The following is a 24970-nucleotide window of genomic DNA, read 5'->3' on the forward strand; positions in this document are numbered from 1 at the left end:
ACAACTTTCTAACTGATATAGGACTAGACCTTAGCACTGCCATCACCATTTATAAGATAGGTGCCTTTCCAGCATATCACCCTTTAGGCTTGCCCAAGCGGATCAAAATCCCATAACCTTCTTTGATAGTTTAAGTCATCTGTCTCTGATAGCATTTCATATTTTTGTAATGGTCAAGCCAGACTACCATATTGATACTTTCCCTACTTAAAGGACTAAGACTCAAATCCCATTGTAGGCATGGGGCGTTCCACAAAAGCCCTCGACATTACTCTGTGATAGATCATTACTATAGGCGCAGGACCTAGATTAGCTTTCTAACTGATTTGGGGACTAAAGCTTGGCTTTACATAACCGTGTATGGCGGTGGGTGTGCTTTCCATCTTACTCCTTTTACCATGGTCTGTCTTACCTTCGGATTTGCTGCAGTCTTTCAGGCATATCTAAGTGATTAGTTCTTCAGAGCCTTAGTGAAGTAGAGATTGCCTAATTTATGCAATTTCAATTGTGACTAGTCGACCATTCTCTCAAAAGTTTCAAGTCCTTGTTTAAGTGAAGATATGGAGCGATTAGACTGGTCCTTTGTGCTGGCATTTGCATTTTGTCAATAGAACTCATCTTCCTAAACAGTTAAACAACTGAAGGAGGTAGCTTCTAATTATGCACTAATATTGGAGTGTCGGTGTTAGATTTAGTGTGGTATAAAAGCCAATGAGATGTTAAAGCATATTATTGTGGTAAATGTGTGAGAATCCCAAGATACTGTAATTAGGATATCAGGCTGTACCTTTTGTCCGGAAGAAATCATTTTTAGGTGTAGCTGTTTTTGGCTTCGCTTGATTTTAAGTACTTGCTACAGTAATCAATATTCACTACTGGTTTTGTGTCTAAATTGCCAATCCTAAAATGTAATCAGCGTTCAACAGAAACATCTAAAAGAGCGCCTCTATGAATCTTTTGAGGAAGCTAAATATATTACACATATGCAAGCTAAGAAACTGGTATCTTTTACCATATGGAATCAGCTTTAAGGAGAGTTAAACTCAATCCTTATGCAATGTCAAATGCAATCTTGGCCTAAGAATGGACATTTCATTGATTCAAGATTGTTTCTTGGAGTAATTGCAGGTGCTGATGGTGTTGGTGTTTTTCACGATCTCTCGTGGTTCTGTTGTTGGTGTATGCTGGTCTGGTTCATGATTGAGTTCTTATACTGAACTACTGAAGTACAATCATTTTAAAGGGGGTTTCGGTTATTTGGATTCATAACACCCTTCAAGTGATCAAGGCTCAAGGCGTGTCTTTGTAAGGATGACGTCTTTCAACGGTTCCGAAAGAAGGCAATCATGTATACATAGACTGGTACTGACTAAATGACGAATGGTGTCTCCTTAATAATGTGATATATAGCAGGGATTCTCTTAAATTTTGGTGTAGTTTCTAGTGATTTAAGCATCATGTGTAAGTTCATTTGAAATTCCTGTAGAAGAGCACCAGCTTATTTTCTCAACACTGCGTTCATTTCTGATAAAATTCAATTCAGTAAGAGTTCCAAATTTCTGGAAAATAGATTTTTCTTAGAAATAGCTGTTTCGGTATTATAGTTGTTTCAAATCAAACTGTGTAAGTCTTAACGAATAGATAGTGGTGACGAAAATGTCTTATTTGCTCCTGTCCTGTGGAAAAGTAGATCTTGCATTCTTGCTCAACGCCTCAACCTTAATGAGGTTATGAGGGTGGGCCTTGGACCCTTGGTGCAGAAAGATTGCCCAAGAGTGACACAAAAACAGGCCAACTTGTGTGGTCGTGCTGCATACATCTATCCTTCGCCGGACCCAGTGCTGTCCAGAACCTCGTCCACTCAGCTAGCGCTGTTTAGACCCCTTCTTATCCAATCTCGGATAAGTATGCCAATTCAACTTGGCTATCATAAAAGCATTTCCATCCTAGCTTTCTAGCCCAAAAATTGTTCTGGGGTTCCCTTTAACCAAGCACTAGCCGTATATTTGACTAATGTGAGCAGTTGAGTAGCAGTGATGGGAAGAAATAGTTACCACTTATGTCGAAGTTCCAAATATTTTGGAGGATAATAATCATAGAATTATCAGTAAAAGTTTTGAAGTATTGATTGTCGAATTTGTGCGACCCATCAATTTTATAAGTTTTTTTTATTATTATTGGCAAGTCTGTTTTAAATGAGATTAGTATTTTTTTTAGTACTGATGGGTTCAAACCCCATATCTCTAATATTATCACCCAAAAATTTTACCAATTTTATTTATTGGCACACGGGCTATTTTTTTTTTATATGTTATGATGTATTTTTCATATGTGATCCCTTGTCATATATACGTTGAGATTGTGAACTTTGGCACACTTGTTCTCCACTCTTCAATGGTGCTAGCTAATAACAATCCTAACCAACCAGTCATATTTGTTGGGACTTGGGACACGTGAGTGAGTAGGATAGGAGCTGGTGTCACCTAAATTTTGGCGTTTTGAAGCTGAAGAGATAAAAAACGAGGCTCACGCAAATACATGATGTTATCTCGACTTATCATTGGAGCGTGAGTAATAAACAGGTAGTAGTGGGCCCAGAATAACTGATTTGTTAAACTTTCCTTGGCGCCAAACCACACGCGCATCGCACCTCAGGATATATATATGGATAACTCTAATAATCTACTAGTAAAATCTACATTTCAGATCCATGCTCATTTGTTGATGTAACTATTAGCTCAGTTTCGCTGTACACTCCCCCACCACTCCACTCCACCACAACACAAACTCAAACTCAAACTCATTTAAGATAGCTACATGCCTACAGATCCATTGCAACTCTAAACAACTAAAGCTGATACTTAAGTAAACATTCTTATCTTCCTCTCTTTTTTTTTGAGATAGGCAGATAGCTATGTGCATTTCTTGGTTTTCTTAAAAGTTTGTGTTAACTTATTTTAGTCAGGTTTGTCTATTTGTTTTATTTGTTTTATTTCTATTTCTGTTTAGAAGTTGTTTATTATTTGTTTCATATATTATTATTGCTATATAGTATATATGGCAATGTCGAAAAGAAAAAACAGGATAAAATTAGGCCTTAAAAAGTATTTTGACTGAAGAATTTGTCTTAATGAATTCTTGTTATCCCAAATGGTATTTCGATTGGAGTGTGAATGTAGTTTGTTATGAAAGTAGCGTATACATGTAGAAAGAAACCTTCTAAATATCTCAGCTCGCAGAGTGAAAGTAGATTATCTTCTTGCCTGGATTTTCAATGTTAACAACTGATAGAATATAGTGGATTTTGGCGTGCTTCGTGGACGTAGGCAAGATCATTGAACCATATTATATTATATTGCATATTCTTGCGTATTCTTGTTTTGATTTTTGTTTGTGTGTTCTGTTTAAGTTTCCTTTGATCATCATTGTCGTATTTAGGTTTGTGTAATCTAAACCGAACCTTATAGAGATGGTGCCAAGTGCCAACCACCCAAAAAGTAAGTCAATTCGTTGCTTGCAATCGAGCAAGGGTGAAGAAACCTACTATAGTATAAGGCATGACTAAGGGCTAGCATGCCCTTACCTGCCCTACCACTAGCAATGGACAGCTAGAAATGATATGCTTATCCGAAGAAGGCAAAGCCTGACGGATTGGGACTACACTGTAGGACTACTTGTTAAAATTGCTTTTTTAGGCAGAAGGTATTCATTCATAAGTTGATTTGAAAGAATTGATCGTGGTAAATTTTGAAAATTCATAGCACAAAAGGTTTGCATATTGACAAACACTTTGTTAGTTGCATAGGTAGCTTAGGCATGATTGTGACATTAAAAGTAACAATTTCACTACGATTCAAATTCAGCAGATATCTAAAAATATTCAGTGCAAATAGTAGCATGAATCTCATAGAGATGCCTACATGAGGAAGAAGGATAATGCAAATTGTAATTTCTTTGATTCGTCAATCTAATATCATTAGCCTATTATCTTGTTGAATCTCCCCTGCCTCTAACATCATATGTACATTGTGATTTCCTAGTTGTTGTGTTTGGTACTTCAAAGTGAAAGAAGAAAATAATCATTTTTTGTTCTTTTTCCTTAGAAATACAATACCCTGGGCTTGGGTTCTCCAATTACAACTTCTCCTCCGAAATGTTTCAACCTTCCATGTTCCTGATTTTCAAGAAAAACCTGGATCAAGTTTAAGAGTTTATGGAAGCTTTAGAAACAAAAGGTTCTTCAGGTTATGCGAAAACTCCATGGCTGTTCAAAGGCAGGCATGTTTCTCCATGTTTCTCTTTATACTCTTAATTATAATTATTCAGGTTTTCTCTTTAACGGACATGTTTGTGGGGCAGTTTATAGTGTCTTGAACAGTTTTTTAATTTACGCTTATTAATTTGTTTGTAGATACTGCTCGAGATATTATATAACATGTCTGTTAATGGGCCGTCCGTTTAAGAGAAAGCCTGATATTTAGTTTTCATGTTATGAAGGCCGGTTTTGTCTCTTAAGTAACATTTTTCCAGTTTTCAGTGCTCTATACCAGCTCCACCTCGTGAAAGCTACAACTGCACGAGCTTTTATCCCAAAAGACTTTAGATTAGTTGAAGCTTTTGGGTATTCATCTCAACCCCCTCTCCTTTTGTTGCTTCTCCTTCTTGAAAAACTTGATTCCTCTAAAATTCATTTAAGGTTGAGCATTGACTCATGCAGATATACTTTGGGTGGTTTCTTCCTAGCTCACTACGATGATAGTCCAGTTGGAATCTTTGATGAGGTGGGTTAAGTAATAATTGTCCTTGTATCGATGTAGTAAAAAAGAAGTTCAATTTTGGAAAAAAAAAACATAGGCCTTGTTGGTATGTATTGGTGAAAGCTAATTTAGGAGAAAATGAAGTGTATGAGACTATGAGAGAGGCTTCTCATCATCACTTTATATTTATATAAATAAGAGGAACCCTAGAAGGGCAATAAGGTAATTACATAATTAATAAAGGGAAATAACAATAGTATCCTTGCTTACACTCCCCCTCAAGCTGGACCATGGATATCACACATGCTCAACTTGGACAAAACCTCATAATATAGTCTACTACTAACTGCCTTTTGTGAGAAAGTCTGCAAGCTGCTGAGACGTCGGAACATATAAAGCATAAATCTGTCCAGAAGTCACCTTCTCACGTAGAAAGTACTGATCTACCTCGATGTGTATAGTATCATCATGTTGCGCATGATTAGCCAAATTGCTAAGAGACTGGTTATCACAATAAAACGTCATAGGAAGAGATCGAGACATGCATGTATAGTAGATGACGGTCTCGTAGAAGATGCTTAAACCATATCATCTCACACATACCTTGGGCCATTGTCGTATACTCTAATTCGGCACTAGACCTAGAAACAACATCTTGTTTCTTACTCTGCCATGTAACCAAACTACCACCAATAGTGGTACAATACCCAGAAGTAGATCAACGATCAGATCTACAACTTGCATAGTCATCATCAGTCCACGCCTCAACCCGAAAATGGCCATTATCTCGAAACAAAGATGCCACATCTAGGACATCCCTTGAGATAACGGAGCACATGAATAGCTGCCTGAAGATGAGGAAGACGCGGCTTGTGCATAAACTGACTGAGAACGCTAACCGCATATGTAATATATATCAAGACGAGTAATTAAGATAAAGATAAAGGAGCTTCCCAAGAAACCGCTGATACTGACCAATGTCTTTCAACAACTCCCTATCGTAGTCGGCTAGGTGATGGTTCTGTTCAGTAAGTGTCTCAGCAGGACGACATGCAAGTTTCCCTGAAGTAGAGAAAATATCAGGAATATACTATCTTTGTGAGATAAAAATACCATAACTAGAACGTGCAACCTCAATCCCAAGGAAGTAACGCAAGGGACCAAGATCGATCTTTCACCTAAAAACGGGTACTGAGATAGGATTTCAGGTCACTAATACCTTCCTCATCGCTAGTAATAACAATATCATCCACATAAACAAGCAACACAATACGTTTCGTACCAAAATGTCAAAGAAACAGAGTGTGGTCAGTTTGACTCTGAACATAATATATCCATATGCAGTCATGGTTGCAACAAATGTATGCAACCTAAGTATGAGGAGATTGCTTAAGTTCAGAGATAGACTTTTTCAACTGACACACTAACCCTGAAGCAGAAAAAAGAAGAACCAAAATCGCCTGGTGGAGACATATAAATATTTTCCTGTAAAGTCTCAATAAGAAAGTCATTTTTCACATCCATTTGAAAAAGGGACCACGACTTGGACGCATCAAGAGAAAAGATAACTCGAATCGTATTCATCTTGGCCACAAGAGCAAATGCCTCCTGATAATCAACCCCATGAATATGTGCATACCCCTTAGCAACCAACCGAGCCTTGTACATACCTACTAACTATTCCATTTGGATTTTGTTTCACTATGAAAACTCATTTACACCCAATTGCGCTACACCCAGGCGGAAAAGAAACCAATGCTCAAGTATGATTAACTTCCAATGCATGTAAATTCCTCTAACATCACAACCTTCCAATAAGGCTTGGCCAATGCCTCTGCCACTGTATGTGGTATGTCAACCAAGGAGGGAGACACCAGAAAAGATTTGTAACTAGAAGACAAAGGATGATATGAAGTATATATAATCAGTGATATAATAAGCCAATATATTACAACATCTAGCAGGCAGCCCTGCAGTGCTCTTCTCTTTCCAAACAACAATATGTGGAGTATCAATTCTATTAGTAATTCGTAAATCAACATCAATATAAACTGGTACAGTAGGGGTAGTAGATGGCTCAATCCTAGTAAAGGTGAATCAGTGACAAGTGGTGAACCTGGAGAGGCAGAAGATGATAGGCAGTCTAGGGGAAGATGTTGGCGCCCTGGATATTGTCTAGTATAGACATGTAAAGGAGGTGGAACCAAAGTTGAACCTAAAGGACAGACCAAAGGCTCTGGCTGAAATAGGAAATAGGGATAAATTTGTGGTGGGAAAAGGATTAACTAGAAAACACTCCCCTGAGATAGAACATCACCAATCGAAGAAGGTTAGAAGGTAACATCTATGGAGGTGAAACAAAGATGCGATGAGGGTTGATAACACCGATAGCCCTTTTGAGTATGATTGCATGAGAGTAACCCATGAACACACATTTCAAGGCATGAGTTTAGAGATAGACCCGGTGACTTGGACGAAACAGACACACCCATAGACATGAGGTGGAATCTGAAAAGCAGGATGATCATGATGAATATGGAATACGGGCTGCGAAAGCCAATAGCTCGATAAAGAGATCATTTAATAAGGTACACCGTTGTAAGGACATTATCAGGCCAGAAACACAAAAGAACATTCATGCCAATAGACATAATATGAGCAAGATCGAATATGACGATTTTTTCCTTTCTGACTCGCCATTTTGCTGTGGAGTCTTAGTGTTAGAGGTTAGATGTGAAATACCATTGGCATCGCAGAACTTTCGAAGACCATGAGACATAAATTTTATGTCCTGATCAGAAGGAAAGACTTTTAACTATTGTACCAAACTGAGTATGAACCACTACAGTAAAAGTCTGAAAAATAGGGGAGACCTCATCCTTGGATTTTATTAAATAAATCCAAGTATACCTAGAGAAGTCATCAATAAATAACACAAAATAACAAAAACCTAAAATATAATTAACTGGGGCAAGACCCCAAACATCTAAGTGCACATGTTTATTAATGTTAATGTTTAACGGATAAGGGCTACAATAATATTTAACAAGTTCACATGTCTTACAAGATAGACTTGACACGAACACTTTGGAAAAGAAAGACGAAAACAAATAACGTAGATACTCAAAAGAAATATGACCTAAGCAGTGATGCCAATGTAACACTCCCTTGACATTTTTAGTATGAGACGAATACTCTAACTAGATGGCATAATGAGAGACCGAAAAAATAGGTCCATCCAGCACATATAAGCAACCCTCTTTAGATCCATTGCCAATCACTTTTTGCGACACTAGATCCTGAAAAACACAGTAAGATAGATAAAATGTTACACTGCAGTTTACATCTCTAGTAAGTTTACTAATAGAAATAAGATTGGTGGTCAACTTTGAGACATTAAGAACATCAGGTAACGAAAGGGAATCAATAACTGGGATACAACCCTTCTTTACAATAGGAGTCTCAGCCCCATTGGCAAGGTAGACTGTCCATTACCAAGAACTAGATGCATAAGTTCGAAAAAGATAGGACATACCAGTCATATTATCAGTTGCACCTGAATCAGCAATCCAGGGTGAAGTCGAGGACACAGAAGCACTATTGGCAAATGCAAAATTATCTGCATGAGATGTCCCCAGTTGCAGCGACATAGAGAGAAACTGTCGCAACATGTTGATCTCGTCAAGAGAAAGAGAACGCACTACAAGCAGAGGACTCTGGTGTACTAGAGTCAGCAGATAAGTGTGCTGAGGACTGATATGAGCGTGGTTGCGAACCAGGATGATGAATGTGCAAAGCATAACACATTGCCTTTAGTTGCCAGCATTTGCCACAATGATCACACCTCTTCCTCTAACGTGAATTACCATAGGACACTAGTAACGAAGGAAGACTAGATGGTGGAGCTAGCCTGCACAGTCTATAGAGGAACTAACAGTGATGACGGATAAGCATAGCATATTGTCATATCAATGGTCTCAAACATCAATCTAGGGATAGGAGGCATAAACACTCGACGACTCTGATCAGAGAAAGAATAGGTGTGGTTCCTCGAGAGTTGGGAACGAAAACTTGTCCAGCAGGTGAACAACATCATACTCAAACTCAGGATTGAGCCCAGCAAGAAACTAAAATACTCTATTCTTTTCCACAATTTCTGTTGCATTGGGTACCATGATTGAAATTCTTAATCTCATTAATTGGAAATTTGTAAACTCCTTGCATTATTTTGTCTATGAGAGTATACCTTACGAAGAGATTCCCAAATAAGATGTGTAGTGTTTGTAAACAAATAGCCAGTAGAAATTGTTGGTTGCATTGAATTAATCAACTAAGTTTGTACTATGGAATCGTCTGAGAACCACTTAGCATACTTCGAATCAATTTCTACATGTGCTTTTTCTGTGCCCAGAAGAAAGCCTATATTTCCACGACCTCCAACAAACAGTTTTACAGACTATGCCCATCGAACATATATAGTTCAAGCTATCAAGTAGCTGTGAGGTAATTTTGAGATTCGGATTATCATGAACAGGGTGGAAGGACTTGACATCTTCACCCGTTCCAACCGAAGAAATAGTCGAGATACTAGACACATCGTCAGTAGTCATCGCAATAAATTAAATTACCTTAATAATAATAAATAGTTATGAGATTCAAATCAACATTTATCGTATCTCGTGATTGGAAAACAAAAAACAAACAAAAAAGAAAGTGCAAAAGCTTAGGTTGCGATCAGAACAACATTACCAAAGAGATCAGAAACACAGATGTAAAAATCTGAGATAAAAGAACCCAGAGTTCTTTTATCACTCCTATATTTGCTTCAAAACCCAGAGAAAGCGGCGGAGGCGGAGGCGGAAATTATATAAAAAAAAAATCACAACCTCAGAAATTTGGCTCCGATACCATGATGAAAGCAAATTTAGAAGAAAATGAAGTGTATGAGAGAGGCCTTCGGGCAATAAGAAGGTAACTACATAATTAATAAAGAGAAATAACAATAGTATCCCTGCTTACATATGTACCGCTTACCATTTTGAGATGTGCGTGTAAGCGTGTGTGTGTGTGTGTGTGTGTGTGTTTCTTATCACTCCTATGTTTGCTCCAAAACTCACATGTTTAAGAAAGCACCAAATTATTGTGAAAAATCTTAAAAGATAAATGCTATTGTTTTTGTTAGCAACTAATGGAACTATTTTTGCTCCCAGCTTGTGGTCATTGCAGGAATTGTTTGGAACCCCCCAACTTCTTGTGCGTAAGTTAATCACTCTTTGATATAACTCTCTTTCCAAATGATTAATAAATAAATACCCTACTTGTGATAGAAATCTGTCTATCATCCATGCTAATTAAAATGACGAGAATGTTGAACTTCATTGTGTAGAATTGTTATATCTTTGCAATGTGAGTATTTGTGACTGAGGCGTTGCAAAATTGGTGACTAATTGAACTAATTGAACGTGTCGTGGAGCGTAATTCATTTTATCCACTCAGATGTGTTGTGGTTGTGCTTGACTATGTGAGTAAAATTGTGTTGTTAATGGAGAGGAAGTTTAGAGAGAAAAGAGAAAATGAGACCGGGTATGACCTTGTTAGTTTTCTCTTTTCTCTCTAAACTTCATCTCCATTAATAACAACACAATTTTGACATACTAAATTGACATATACCCGGCCTCATATATATATCGGGCTCGCTACATCGACATATACAAAATTGACATACGCATTCCAAAAGCAGATTTGCACATTGAACTAAGGGCTGATTTTTTGTAGAGATGACTTACCTACTATGGATAGTATCTCCACAAAAAATCACCTCAATCGGATATGTCTAGTCTTGTCAAGAGTGTCAAAAGAGTGTTAAAATTCTGGACCGTCAGATAAATTTCTAATTTGAACTCAATTTTTGGTAGGGTTAGAAATGTTCAAAGGAGCTGATTTTTTGTGGAGATGATCTCCATATTGTAGAGATCACATCCCCATAAAATCAGTTTTTAGTTCATTATGTAGATATGTAGGATTGTGTATGTCAATTTTGTTGGAGTTATCCCTCACATGAGGAGAGAAAAGGAGTTGATTTATGCGTGGAAATGTTAGAGCACGACCCATGCTCAGATTAGCCTTGACCAAGGCGCGACCCGCACCTATGTCGTGGAAGACTTCCAGTACCTTCAGCGCGACCAGCGCTTGACTTGGTCTTGCCCGAGGTGCGACCCGCGCCCAAGTCTATTTTCAGAAGAAATTGTGGACCGCGAGTTTGCAATAAGAATTAGAGTTTTTGGCAAAACCTAACACCCAGAAAACACACGAGAGGCAGCACAAAAGTCAGAGAAAACCCAATCTTGAAAGCTATTAAGATTGAGAGATAACCTTTACAGAGATACAACCCTGTAAAGAGATAAGAGTGATCTAGTAAGGTGAGAGACTGAAAGGAGAGATTGTAATCTTTCTTCCACTTTATAAAAAGACAAGCTCTTGTGGAAGTAGGCATTATTGGCCAAACCACGGTATATCTTTGTGTTGTGATATGCGTTTAATTCTGCTTTACATTATCATCTGTTGTTAATAGTTGTTTAGCGAGTTGGGCATGTTAATATAGGTTGTAGTTAATATTTAGAATTTGTCTGGAGTTGAATTGAGTTTAAATACAAGTTATCTGTGTAGTGGGGGAATTGATTGGTATTGGTATAAACCCCAACAAGTGGTATCGGAGCCAGGTTAGATTAGCCTAGGGTGTTATCCAAATCTTGGTCGGAAGGTGTTTGACAAAATTCCTGAGAGAAGATTTGAGTTTAAATAACTTGTAGAAATGGACCATTCCATGAGCACTCGCATGACGAATCTGAATAGGAAGAACTACATCATGTGGAAAGCCAGGATGGAAGACTTGCTCTATTGCGATGACCTGGCACAACCCATTGAGAATGGAGGAGTAAAACCGGATACAGTATCCGATGCCGATTGGAAGACGCTTGATGAAAAAACGATTGGGTGCATTAGACAACGGATTGACAACAATGTAATCCGCCTTGTATTCCAAGAGACCACATCTTTCAGCCTGTGGAAGACTTTAGAAGACCTCAACGAGAAGACAAGAAAGGATGCACAGAATAGCTCCTGTCACTCAGAGATTCTTGTTACAGAAAATCAAGAGAGAGGCAAAAGCAGAAAACCATCTCATTCTAGAGATGATGACAAAAGAAAATCTAGCAGCATGAGCAGACCTCCTAAGAAAGACTTGTCGTGCAATTATTGCGGTATCCATGGCCACTTCAAATATGAATGCATAGAATTGAAGAGGGATGAGAAAACTAGTACCGTACATGAAGACAAGTTAGAGTTAAAAGAAAGCACCACTGGTCGAGGCACCACAGATATCGCTTCAGAAGGTGAAGTAGGAATTGTGTCAGATGGTAACGAGTTATGCTTGAGCACTTCATGCCAGGGTATAGAGTGGGTGGTAGATACAGGTGCTTCTTACCACGTTACACCCCATAAGAGTTTCTTCACTACCTACAAATTTAGTGATTTTTGTGAGGTGAAGATGGGCAACAGTGGAGTCTCGAAGATTATAAGCATTAGAGATGTCTATGTAGAAACCAATGTCAGCTACACCTTGACACTCAAGGATGTAAAGTATGTCCCTGACATACGGTTAAGCCTAATCTCGGCTGGGAAGTTATATGATGATGACTTTGTAAACTCGTTTGGTAACGGGGTATGGAAACTGAGTAGAGGTTCCATTGTAGCAGCCAGAGGAAAGAAAACTTGCTCTCTTTACAAAACACAGGCTAGTTTGTGTAAAGCGTAGTGAATCTGCGAAAGAAGAAGCTTCCTCCGGGCCGTGGCACAAAGAGACCGTGGTCATATGAGCATAAAATGGATGGAAGTTCTTGCTAAGCAAAAAAGCTTTGCGGACATCAAAGGTACACATTTAAATACATGTACTCATCGTTTGGTAGGAAAGCAACACAAGGTGTCTTCAAAGATTCCCGCCTCTCCGTAAAAGACAATGTCCTTGAACTAGTGCACCACAGACTTATGTGGTCCTATAAAAGTGAAGTCCCATGGGGAGCTTCATACTTCGCGGACCTTTATTGATGATGTGTCAAGAAAGATATAGGCCTATAGTCCGAGACCAAAGATGAAGTACTTGGTGTGTTTGAGAAATTCCACAATGGGGGAAGAGAGATCTGGGAAGTTGTTGAAGTGTATTCGCCGGATAATGGGGTGAGTATATTGGGCGTTTGAAGAGTATTGCGAGTCATGGGATTCGCTATGAGCGCACCGCTCCCAAGACACGCGAAATGTAATGGAATAGCAGAGAGAATGAACCGTACCATTGTAGAGAGGATGAGATGCATGCTGTCTCACTCTAAGCTACCTAGAACATATTGGGTAGAAGCAATGTGTACAGCCGTACATGTGATCAACCTATCGTCGTCAAAGCCTCTGAATAGTGACTATCCAAAGAGAGTATGGTCAGGCAGAGATGTTGATTATGGATACTTGAGGGTATTTGGGTGTAGGGCATTTATGTATATTCCGAAGGATGAGATATCTAAGCTTGATGACAAAGCCAAACAGTGCATTTTTCTGGGTTATGGAGATGAAAAGTTTGGTTACAAACTCTATGATCCGATTAACAAGAAGGTAATCTGAAGTCGAGATGTTGTGTTCCTGGAAGACATAGCAGACTTTGAGGAGGGTGAGAAGCTACAGGCTTTCACTAATGATCTTGTTGATTCAGAACTAGAAGTTCCTACTGTGGAACGTGCAGAAGGCATTGAGAATGCAGAGAACCATGAGTTTGAAGCTCATGATGACAATCCTATTGCTCATAATGGGATAGAACCTATTGGTATAAAAGATGCAGATAAAATGCATAAACCACCACTAAAGCAAGCAGAAGTGCATCCTCCTGAGGCACCAACAAATGGGGCAAGGAGGTCAAACAGAGAGAGACTAGCTTCAACCAGATATCCACCATATACGTACGTGCTACTATCGGATGGTGGAGAACCTATGTACTATCAAGAGGCACTTGAAAGTACAGACAAAGAAAAGTAGTTGAAGGTCATGCATAATGAGATAGATTCTTTGCATAAAAATCACACTTAGGACAAAAAATTCTCAAGAATAAGTGGATATACAAAGTCAAGCATGAGGTAAACAATCCTCACCCAAGGCACAAAGCTCGTCTTGTTGTGAAAGGATTCGGTCAAAGAAAAGAGATTGACTTTGATGGGATTTTCTCTCTTGTAATGAAGATAACTTCTACCCGGGTGGTATTGGGTATGACTGCAAGTATGAACCTAGAGGTTAAGCAGCTAGATGTTAAGATAGCTTTTCTTCATGGAGCCCTTGAAGAAGATGTCTACATGGACCAGCCAGAGGGGTTTGAGGTCAAAGGCAAGGAGCACCTAGTATGCAAGCTGATAAAGAGCTTGTATGGGTTGAAGCAAGCACCGAGACAGTGGTACATAAAGTTTGATTCCTTTATGGCGAAACAGGGATACAAGAAGTCTGCTTCCGATCATTATGTGTTTGTTTAGAGATTTCCAGATGGGGATTTCATAGTGTTATTGTTGTATGTGGATGATATGTTGATAGTTGGCCCAAACATCAACAAGATATCCAAGCTGAAGAAAGACTTGAGTAAGTCCTTTGAGATGAAGGATTTGGATCAAGCAAAGCAGATACTTGGAATGCAGATCATTCATGACAGAAAGAGTGGGAAGTTATGGCTTTCTCAAGAAAGCTACATTGAGAAGGTGTTGAAGAGATTCAACATGGATCAAGCGAAGCCAGTCAGTTGTCCGCTTGGTGGCCAATTCCGCATGACCAAAGAGATGTGTCCAAAGGGTGAGCATGAGCAGAGTCAGATGGAAAAGATTCCTTATGCATCCACAGTGGGCATCTTGATGTACGCAATGGTGTGTACAAGACCGGATATAGCTTTCGCCGTGGGCGTTGTAAGCCATTTTCTGTCAAATCCGGGTAAGGAACATTGGGAAGGTGTTAAATGGATATTGAGATATCTCAAGGGCACTTCCAAATCATGTTTGTGCTTTGGTGGAAGTAAGCCCGTACTTGAAGGCTACACTGATGCAGACATGGCAGGTGATGTTGACTCGATGAAATCCACCTCCGGTTATCTGGTTACTTTTGTAGGGGTAGCAGTTTCTTGGCAATCAAAGTTGCAAAAGTGTGTTGCCCTCTCCATTACAGAAGCCGAGTACATTGCAGCCATTGAGTGTTGCAAAGAGTTGCTATGGATGAAGAGGTTCTTCGACGAACTAGGGCTAAAGCAAAAACAGTTTGTAGTTCTATGTGACAGTCAAAGCGCCATCCATTTGAGCAAGAATCCGAGTTTTCATTCTAGATCCAAGCACATGCACGTGCGTTATCATTGGATTAGAGACGTACTCGAAGACAAGCATTTGTGTATCGAGAAGATCCATACCGACAAGAACGGGTCAATATGATGACCAAAGTCTTACCGAAGGTAAGTTTGATGTTTGTTGTGTTATTGCGGAATGGCGTACAGACACTCCTCCCGCCGATTTGGAAATTGCATGGAGGAAGCCCCCACCGCTCGGGAGGGGGAGATTGTTGGCGTTATCCCTCACATGAGGAGAGAAAAGGAGTTGATTTTTGCGTGGAAATGTTAGAGCGCGACCCGCGCTCAGATTGGCCTTGACCAAGGCGCGACCACGCCCATACCGTGGAAGACTTCCAGTACCTTCAGCGCGACCCGCGCCCAAGTCTATTTTCAGAAGAAATTGTGGAATGTGAGTTTGCAATAAGAGTTAGAGTTTTTGGCAAAACCTAACACCTAGAAAATACACGAGAGGCAGCACAAAAGTCAGAGAAAACCCAATCTTGAAAGCTATCAAGATTGAGAGATAACATTTACAGATATACAACCCTGTAAAGATATAAGAGTGATCTAGTAAAGTGAAAGACTAAAATGAGAGATTGTAATCTTTCTTCCCACTTTATAAAAGAACAAGTTCTTGTGGAAGTAGGCATCATTGGCCGAATCACGGTATATCTTTGTGTTGTGGTATGAGTTTAATTCTGTTTTACATTATTATCTGTTGTTAATAGTTGTTTAACGAGTTTGGCATGTTAGTATAGGTTGTAGTTGATATTTAGAATTTGTCTGGAGTTGAATTGAGTTTAAATACAAATTATCTGTGTAGTGGGAGAATTGATTGGTATTGGTATAAACCCCAACAAATTTTGTATGTCCACGTAGGGAGTCCATATATATATATATATATGAAAATCAGAGTTTATAATAATAGAAACTTCCGAAGTACTCCATCACCATAAGTTTCCCATCACCATAAATTGAAGGCTAAATCTATAGCTGCCATAAAAATGTGCGTAGTTGTGAGCTCCAAAAAATTGTTTTTAATAAAGTTGATTTCGAACCAACTTTGTGAACCGTAAAGTAATGTAAATATCAGTAAAGAAACATTTGACTTGGTAATTATCAACCATATCCGAGTCCGTTTGACATTTAGATCAGTAAGCTTAACAATGGTTTGGTTTCACTGCCCATGAAACTATGATGTAGGTTCCAACGAAGTCACGAACTCAACCACCTTATCATTACCATCAATATAGGTGGATGTATTGCATGAAAGTATCGATACGACTTGGAAGAGTTCCCAGGACACACATGCACTTTCAGACTGACATTTCAATTATATTGCCAGGGAATGATATTAGTTCTGTTTTCCAACAGATGGGCTGCTAGGGTGCTTGTGAACAACCGCGAGGCTTGCCTTCATGGGCGGAAGGTTTGGGTCTTCCAGCATTCTTTACGGACACCTTTCCATTATTTTTAAAAAAATTCTTAAATTTCAAACACTGAACTATATTGCCCTTTCATGTTTATCTCACATTTTAAATTTGTGACATTACTCCCTTGTCAGATATATACACAAAATGAAGCCAAGAGTTGATTTCTATTTTTTTTAACCCTGGCAAACATATGTATGTAAACTATGATTTTCAGGAAGATCAAACTTTTTCTACTTAATAGGTCTAACCTCCTTGCAGGAAGTAGGACTCCCAAGTCATGTTGCTGGATTTTCGAAGGTAAATGTTGTGTGAATATTTGTATCAATTATATACTGTCGCCGAAAGCTGTAGCTTTCTCGTGACATGGTTGGAATGAAATGCTAACCGTTGGTTGGGCTTAGAGAAATTGTAGCATTATTGATCTGTTGGATTTCTGTAGAAATATCCAACAATGGCTCTGTTTCACAGAATCAGGGCCCTATAGCAATTACTGAGTGAAAATCCCACAGAATTTTAAACCAGGTTATTGTGGTTTACTTACCTTAACAAAACATTCGTAAATCAAAATAAATGTTTACTTGCATGTAGGCATGTAGCTAACAAGTAGTATGTCTTTTAATCTGAAGCAGAAAACTACATCAATCTCCAAAAAAACAAGAGATAAAAGGAATGATTTTCTGAACCTGTTGGGCGTGGGTTCTGCTTTTTCTAATACAAAGCACCACACCGATATTCAAGTCACTGATATTAGTGGCTCGGCAGAGGTCGAATTTTGTAGTATCAAGCTTCCAGTTTCCGGTGAGTGTGCTGAAAGGATCTGCTTCCGTCAATCAATTGGTTCCATGTATTTTCAGTTAGTTTAATTCTCTCTGACAGCAATGCTTGAAAAATTCGTATTACCTGATAGACAAAAAAATTTGAAATGATTTACCGCTCTAAAACCTAGCAATATGCTTTGTTTTTGTGACTGTCCAGAACATCCATGCTTCTCCAAAATAAATTATAAGACAAATGCAAGTATCTACAGCACACACCTTATTATTTCTCCTTTTCATTTTATGGGTTTGACCTTCGTGATTGCAGAGCAACAAGAATCCTCCGCTAGCAACTGGATGGGACCTGTTGTCAAAATGTCGCTTCCGAGCTATAGGTAATATCTCTAAGATTAGCTTTGTGTTTTGATGAGATGATCTGAATCTGAGGTTTAACTGATACTTTTATGTTGTTGGAATGCAGTGGAAATACTGAGTACAATCCTCAACTTCTCAAGTACTCATGCCAGATAGAGTGCAGGTCATTCTCCTTAGTAATTGCAAATAATGTAGTTCGGAATTTGGATGTCAGTGCTTCTCCCTCTACTACACTTGTTATAATTTTTACCCTGATTTATGTCTCAACAGGGTGCGACCAGTGAAAACAGCCCAAGTGTCAGGACCAATCCACAGTGACAAAATTGATGGAGAAAAATCATCCAATCCTATAGATTTCCCAGTTGGAGAACTTGGAGGAAACGACACCCGTGAAAGAAGCATTTCTGTGTTGTTATCGAAGCCCCTAGTTGCTTTACAATTCAATTTTCTTAGAATGCAGGTTGAAGCTCCTACTCTTGTTTGCTCACCACCTAGAGATGCTATAGGGTGCTCTTGATCTTGCATTGCTGGTTCCTATGTTATTCTTCTCTAGTCTAGTCTTAGTTCTTTTCTAATCAGTGTTTGGGGGTGCTCTTTTGTTTCTGTGATTATTTCACCCGTTCATATATCAAAGTTGTAAGGATGATACATTCGCTCCTCTTGGGACAAAATAATAATAATAATTCATGAAAGCCGCAATGTGTATAAAGTTTGCTTGCAGCTGCATCTGGTGTCAGTTATATAGATTTAGACAAAACTCATCATTTTTCACAATGGCAAAACTGCAATACCAGCACTTGTATTTCTAAGCTAACTTGACGGGGATAAATATGAAGCAAAGCAATACTTTTCATCAATTCATGTGGATATAAAAGTGTAGAAGCTAGCACTCAAAGTCTCAAACTCTCTGTTTTGCTTTACAGACAAAATAAATGGACAGTCCCACTAGTCGATTTTGCAAGATAAAAAAGGAAGCCCTTGGACTACCCAAACAAACTTAAAAAAAAAAACACATGTGGCTTTTAACTGTTTCAAAGTATCGTTTCAACTTTCAACACCCACCTGTCTTCTCTTCTTCACTTTTGGATTGAATTCTTCTCCGAAATTCCGGTACGCTGTCATTTTGTTTTGCATATTCTCATTTAAACATAATGCTTGTGTGTTTGTTTGATTTATTGATACATGTTTAGATTGTATTTCTAGATCTTTAAATCTGGTTGGTTGATTTTGATCCGTTTTGTTAATAAAATGATTGCTGCATGGACAACATGGGGTTTGGATCTCATTATTCTTGTTTATGCTAGAAACTGAACTTAGATCTCCTAAATGTGCAGATATTTATTAGTTCAGATTAAATGGGATTGAGATATCGATCTAATATAAGTCATGAAATGAAGTAGTTTCTATTGAGTTTTTGAAGAATGGGGGTGTCACAGTCAACGCAAGTAGAGGAAGAGGAAGAGGAAGAGGAAGAGGAAGAGGAAGAAAATGATAATGACGAAATGAGGCGGAGAGAATTATTGAATCCGTTGATGAAAAAGGTGTTAGAACAAGAACCAGAGATTCTACCTTGTCATGCATCTGCATCCCCATTATCACCTCAGCTGTCAAACTTTGGTACTCCTCGTCTCGGTCCATCAATTAAAGTTTGGGATCCGTATAATGTATTGGCACCACCTCCACCATTGCCACCACCACCCCTGCCTTTTACATTTGGTCGGAGTTACTCGGCTGATGGACTCGAGTATGATCAGAATTTTGTTGAGGTTTTCTTAATTAATCATGGGGATTGTGGTGTGAATCTTAGACCAGATTTGGTTGGTGGGAGATGGCCTGAAGCTGATCTTACCACAAATGGTCAACGACAAGCTCGGGCTCTCGCGGTTTTCCTTAATTCACAGGGAGTTCGCTTCAGTGCTGTTTATTCTTCTCCTTTGGAACGGGCGAGGATGACTGCAATATCTGTTTGTCAGGTAATTGTATTATCTGTTTTATATTCCATTCTCATTACCCTTATTCAGTTATTTGTTTATTTTATCTTGAAGATGTATGATCATAAGTTGGGAGGAATATGTTATTTTTTATTCTCACCAACCCTTCCTGAATTATTCCATAGAGTAAGCTCCTAAAATCGAAATGAGGGTCCCTGTGCTTCTGAGAAATTATTTGCCAAGATATATAATTTACTATTCAAACCGATTGCCAACCTTGTGAACACTATATCTCTCTCTAGTAATTGGAAACATCAATCTCAGATGAAAAGGAAGCTCTCAACGGTCCATTAGTAATCTTATAGACACCTGTGTATACTCATGATATCAACTCTCCTTTCACATTGAACCACAAAAACGACTGTACGCCTAAATGAAAAACTCCAATGCCTTCGTACTGTATTGCATATCAAGGAGCCTACAAGGGCACCTGTGGTGAAAAACTTCAATTTCAATGACGTGGGATGTCATTACTTTGGCTATTAATGGTTTCCTGTATCAGTGAACTAAAGTGTTTAGCGTAAGATGGGAACAGTTGGCTGATTTGTTATTATTATTATTATTATTATTATTATTATTATTATTATTATTTTGTTTTTCTCTTGACTTTGTATTAGTAGGTTATGTCAGCCTACTTTTCCTGATTAGTTACCGAACAGATCAAATAAATAATGAAACTGTATAAAGTTTATTACGTAGTGTTTGTGGGCTGTGGCTGTTGAAAATGACAATAATGGTACTAAATGATTGAGCTCATTCAGTTGAGTTTTTTTTTTTTTTTAACCCTGGAAAAAAGGTGAGTAACCAACAGCTAGTGCAGATGGTTTGAAATACAAGTAGGGAAGTCTCATTTTCAAGTCTCATTGGGGCCCTACTGCCCTAGGTTATTGGGGAATGCTAGCGCGGTCAGACGAGCACCAGTACCTAGTCTCCAGACTTTGGGGGCCGGTTCTATCACCTGGGGCTCAAGTCCTTACAAGTCACGACCACCTAGTGTGGTGAGCTAAGAATTGCCTTGCCCACACACATACAAAAGAGAGGATCAACCTAGTGAAATTAATACTTTTAAAGAAGTCTGAAAAGATGATGATTAGATAAGTTAATTGAAAAGCATTGTATTTTGGTTCCATGTTATTATTTTGTCTTCCAAACAATGACTGCCCTTCAGTTTTTATTTATATTTTTCAAAAAGCTATATTTAGAGGTGCTTTTTGAGTGTCTGCCTGTTCTTCTGCTTCTTTGTGTGTGTGTGTGCCTTTTTTTCTCCAATTCTGTTGTATTTCACTATGGGTATTCTATAGGGTTGGGTATACTATGTAACTCTGTTGCGCAGGTACTTCATATTTTGTGCTGTGTCGGCGTGTTTGACACAGACACAAGACTCAGATACCACACCGACACTTCGAGATGAAGAGGTGGTAGATAATGTACCTTGAATCTTGAATAAGATATGCCCAAAGAGACACAAAAATTAGAATTGAAATCCTGTAACTACAAAATTTTACGTATCTTTTCTATAACGTGTTTCTCAAATAGTTTTTGTAATAAAAATATAAATATTAGACATGTCCACGAAGCTGACTTTCCAAACCATGCTGTGCCCGAATCTTCGTACCGGTGTCTAAGTTATACCCGTACCCATGCAACACAGCTAGGTAAGGATCTTTGGTTGTGGAAACTAGCTTCGGCTAGTTCTAATACAAAACTTTTAAGGGTTAAACTGACTTAACTCACTTCCCCCCCACCCCCACCCCAAAATTATCAATAAAATAATTTCAAATAAGGTATATTTATGTGTCACGTGTCTGTTCCTATTAGAGTTGGTTATGTCGACTCAAAAGTCCTTTGCAGTAAGGCCTGTAGTTTTTCTTTGTTTCAAAATTGGAATTCAATTGGACAAGTGATCTACAGTATATCCTTAACAATAATTGAATGAGATGAGAAATATTTGAAGGTCTGGATAGATAAGAAATTAAGAATCAAATAAACACAGCTAAAAGTGTGTATGCCTTCCCAAAATTGAGTACATCCAACAATGAGCTTCCAAATGCATGACAATTCTCAATAGCAAATGTACTTCTCTTGATGTACTTGTGAACTTAATCGGAGGCTTATATATTCAAAGGGACCTCGTTCTAACTTCAAAAGCCAAAGATATAATAGAAAAATAAGGGCCAGATTACCCATATTGAGCCCACCAGCTATGACTCGCCAAAGAGCCCTTACATCCTTTCAGCATTGAAGCCACCAACTATACCTATGTTACCTACGGTTGAGCATTTCTGTAACATAGGCCAGAGGCAATTTGACTTGTTTGGTAATGAGGTATAAGGCCTTGTTGTCGGAGCAGTAAGCATAACCTTCTGTAAGACTATATTGCCTTTTCTGAGTTCAATTTGTATTGGTTATTCTATATGTAAAGATAACTATGTTTCTTTGTTGCTTGATAAGAATCACAGTATTGGCAACTGCTAGTAATCGTAGATCGTCATTTCAATCTCAGATAAATGAACTGATTGGTACATGCAAATTCTTCAGGAACTGAACTTTGCAGAGGAACAGATACAATCTTCAGATGAGCTTGTTGAAATGAGTCAGGGCCAGTGGGAAGGCTGCCTTGCATCTGAGATATACACCACTGACATGGTGAGTCTTATTGACAGATTGCAGCCTGATTTCTCTCCTCCATCAGGGGAGTCGCTGAGGCAGGTGGAGTTTCGGATGATCCAGTTTCTTAATTCCACTGTCCTTGGTTGGCCTGCAAAGATGAGAATAGAGAACCTATCATCACTCCCACCAAGTGAGAGCAATGGGTTTTCGCGACACGAGTCACACGTTCTACCTAACTCGGCTAATGACCGAGATGGGCCAAATCCTTTACCACATGGAGATCTGCTGTCCAAGACCAGGCAAGGCTTGACGAGGAAAAAATTCGGTAAAAGCAGGTTACAGTTTGTCACCACAACTGGGGATCACGAAACTGAGGCTGAAATCTCTTGTCGTGAAGCCAGTACTCATGACCATCTTCATGAAGTAAATGTTGGAAGATCTTCCTCGATATGCTCATCTTCCATTGGTATCTTCACTCACGCGGTGCCAATCAAGTGTCTTGTTACGGGGCTCCTAGGATTCAGTCCAATAATGTCGCATAAGATCTGTATAGATGATTCTTCCATGACAGTACTACAACATTCGTTAAGAACGGGTTGGCAGGTAAAGAGGCTCAATGATACTGCACATCTGAGGCTTCTCTAATCAGGCATCTTGGCCACAAACAGTTGGATGGCGTCAAACAGGCTGTAATCAACTGGTTGAGTTGGTTGTTCCATGCCCAGATTGTAAGAATTAGCATTTTTTTTATGATCCTGCCAGAGCGCTCTAAGCCAGAGCTTCAAATACTGGTACTTTAGCTTGATCAACTTTATTTAATTACTGATTGGTTGATGGTTAGTGTGCATTCAGATATTTATCCCTAAGAAATTATTGTATCTTGAGGATACCTACTCTTGAGTCTTGAAAGCTGCTGGAGTTGGAGTGTCCTTCACCTGAGTAAATTTTTTGATTTGTAACAGTGTATGCTGTTTTGTATCCATTGAATTAGAGCATTTGTCAGCTTTTGGAAATGGATAAGCTTTCGTTTTTCAAGAGCCTTGGGTTGTTTTGTTGAGGGGGGAGTAGGGAGTACGGGTTGCTCAATGAATTGAATAATGTACTCGTACAGTCGAATACGTTATATAATTATCATCAACACTAAACACCATTAAGCAATGAAGAAAAGCATGTAAAATCGAGATTAAAATATCTGAATTCTGAAGTCGCAAGGCGCATTTAAGGAAACAAGTCACAAGAGTTTCAGTTACCAAAAAAAAAACAAATTGAGTTTTGATCATTGTCACAGAAACAGACTAGGAAATGGTGACTTGAGGCCACGTTAATGCTGTATTGCTGCTGTTAATAGTTTGATAAAAGAAAAAAAAACAGTTCATCATTAACTAACTTGTTATATTAATAATATAATAAGAAATATTAAACCATAGAGTTGATATCTCACTCCCATTAGGGCGTCCCTGAGTTTTCAATGCCCTGTGAAAACGGCGAAATGTGGCCCTCTTCCATCAACACAAAATGAATCATCGAAATATTTACCTTATCGCATTTTTGGCTGCAAAATCAACAATGAAACTTTTAAAATTAATTTTCTTTAAAAATTCATTTTCAATAGATATTAACGCTAGGCCATTCAATTTGTAACGTCTGCAATTAAAAAAATATATATACAAAACTAAATTAGACTAGATTATTTTGGAATTAAATTGAGTTATTGAAATAATATTTAAGAAAGGGAAAATTGATTTCAATATTTAACAAGAAGAATCAAAAGTTAGGTGAATAAGTAATTGAGATTGATCTAAGTGAAAACTAATACACATCCACAATTGTAAGATTATAAAATAAATAAATTATTGAGAATGAGATAATACTAGGTGAATGAGAGTTTTTTTATTTTTTTTTACTCTTTCTTTTTGTATTTGAGTAATTGAACGACCTTAAGCAATTAATTCGAGTGATTTTCTAAAAGTAGGAATCTATTATATCTATTATTCTTTTTTTTTTTTAACTAAAAGAATTAATGCGGAAAGAGAATATTTGGTTTGTTTATTATTACTTTTCAGTTTTTTAGGCTTATGGTCACGGCCTTTGCTACTAAAAATAACTTTTGGGGCCTTGTATATTGTGGGTCTTGTGCGGTCGCCCACATTGCACCTGCTCAGGGCCGGACCTGCTCCTATCAGAGTATACTAATACATGATAATCTAGGGTCACTCCTATTGGAGTATACTAATACATGATAGGTCGATAGGGTACTACATGATCAACTAAATAGGAAATGGTGACTGATCACTCCTTTACCTCTTTATCCACTTTTTCTTCCCCCTTGCTCATTCACCACCACTCCTCTATACTTCATCTCATGAGATCGGTCCATACGTATATTTTTTTATTGAATTTCGTTCTAATTCCGAAAAAAATGAAGGGTGGTAGATAGTAGCAAAGTATCTATTTTTCACAGTGAAATTTTGAAGTTCAAACGAAGATATAATCTTCACGTTTACACAGGCTCGGCCCTGAGAAAGTGCAATGTGGGTGACCGCATAGGGCCCACAATATACAAGGCCCCAAAAGTTATTTTTAGTAGCAAAGGGCCGTGACCATAAGCCTAAAAAACCGAAAAGCAATAATAAACAAATCAAATATTCTCTTTCCGCATTAA

General features: G+C 38.4%; 2 protein-coding genes across 10 annotated transcripts; both read left to right on the top strand.

The window, feature by feature from the left end:
- The first annotated feature begins 2687 nt into the window (after positions 1-2687).
- Positions 2688-18399, top strand: LOC147515502 (protein NEOXANTHIN-DEFICIENT 1). Of its 9 annotated transcripts, none has more exons than XM_086587896.1 (11): positions 2688-2865; positions 4104-4278; positions 4538-4621; positions 4718-4781; positions 9968-10014; positions 16519-16573; positions 16836-16874; positions 17207-17375; positions 17661-17727; positions 17814-17870; positions 17978-18399. In XM_086587896.1, exons 2-11 carry the CDS (start codon positions 4214-4216, stop codon positions 18222-18224), a joined length of 894 nt encoding a protein of 297 aa, XP_086444022.1. In that variant the 5' UTR covers positions 2688-2865; positions 4104-4213; the 3' UTR covers positions 18225-18399. The 9 variants fall into 9 exon arrangements, with proteins under 9 accessions (XP_086444022.1, XP_086444068.1, XP_086444029.1 ...); XM_086587903.1 differs by having other exon boundaries at positions 2721-2965; XM_086587882.1 differs by having other exon boundaries at positions 2727-2865; positions 4697-4781.
- Positions 18400-18562: 163 nt separating this feature from the next.
- LOC147515503 (uncharacterized) lies at positions 18563-23343 on the top strand. Its single transcript, XM_086587954.1, has 3 exons — positions 18563-18817; positions 19042-19680; positions 22237-23343. Exons 2-3 carry the CDS (start codon positions 19129-19131, stop codon positions 22951-22953), a joined length of 1269 nt encoding a protein of 422 aa, XP_086444080.1. The 5' UTR covers positions 18563-18817; positions 19042-19128; the 3' UTR covers positions 22954-23343.
- The last annotated feature ends 1627 nt before the right edge of the window (positions 23344-24970 follow it).

Source organism: Coptis chinensis, chromosome 2, assembly GCF_015680905.1.
Source record: "Coptis chinensis isolate HL-2020 chromosome 2, ASM1568090v1, whole genome shotgun sequence".
NCBI classification, from domain to species: Eukaryota; Viridiplantae; Streptophyta; class Magnoliopsida; order Ranunculales; family Ranunculaceae; genus Coptis; species Coptis chinensis.

Bases quoted from the DNA above. Each gene is read 5' to 3' on its own strand.
- LOC147515502 (XM_086587882.1), top strand. From the start codon at position 4,214: ATGGAAGCTTTAGAAACAAAAGGTTCTTCAGGTTATGCGAAAACTCCA. The intron at 16,574-16,835 runs GTTTGGGTCTTC...ACCTCCTTGCAG, and splicing joins CTTGCCTTCATGGGCGGAAG to GAAGTAGGACTCCCAAGTCA. The intron at 17,871-17,977 runs GTCATTCTCCTT...ATGTCTCAACAG, and splicing joins TCATGCCAGATAGAGTGCAG to GGTGCGACCAGTGAAAACAG.
- LOC147515503 (XM_086587954.1), top strand. From the start codon at position 19,129: ATGGGGGTGTCACAGTCAACGCAAGTAGAGGAAGAGGAAGAGGAAGAG. The intron at 19,681-22,236 runs GTAATTGTATTA...CAAATTCTTCAG, and splicing joins CTGCAATATCTGTTTGTCAG to GAACTGAACTTTGCAGAGGA.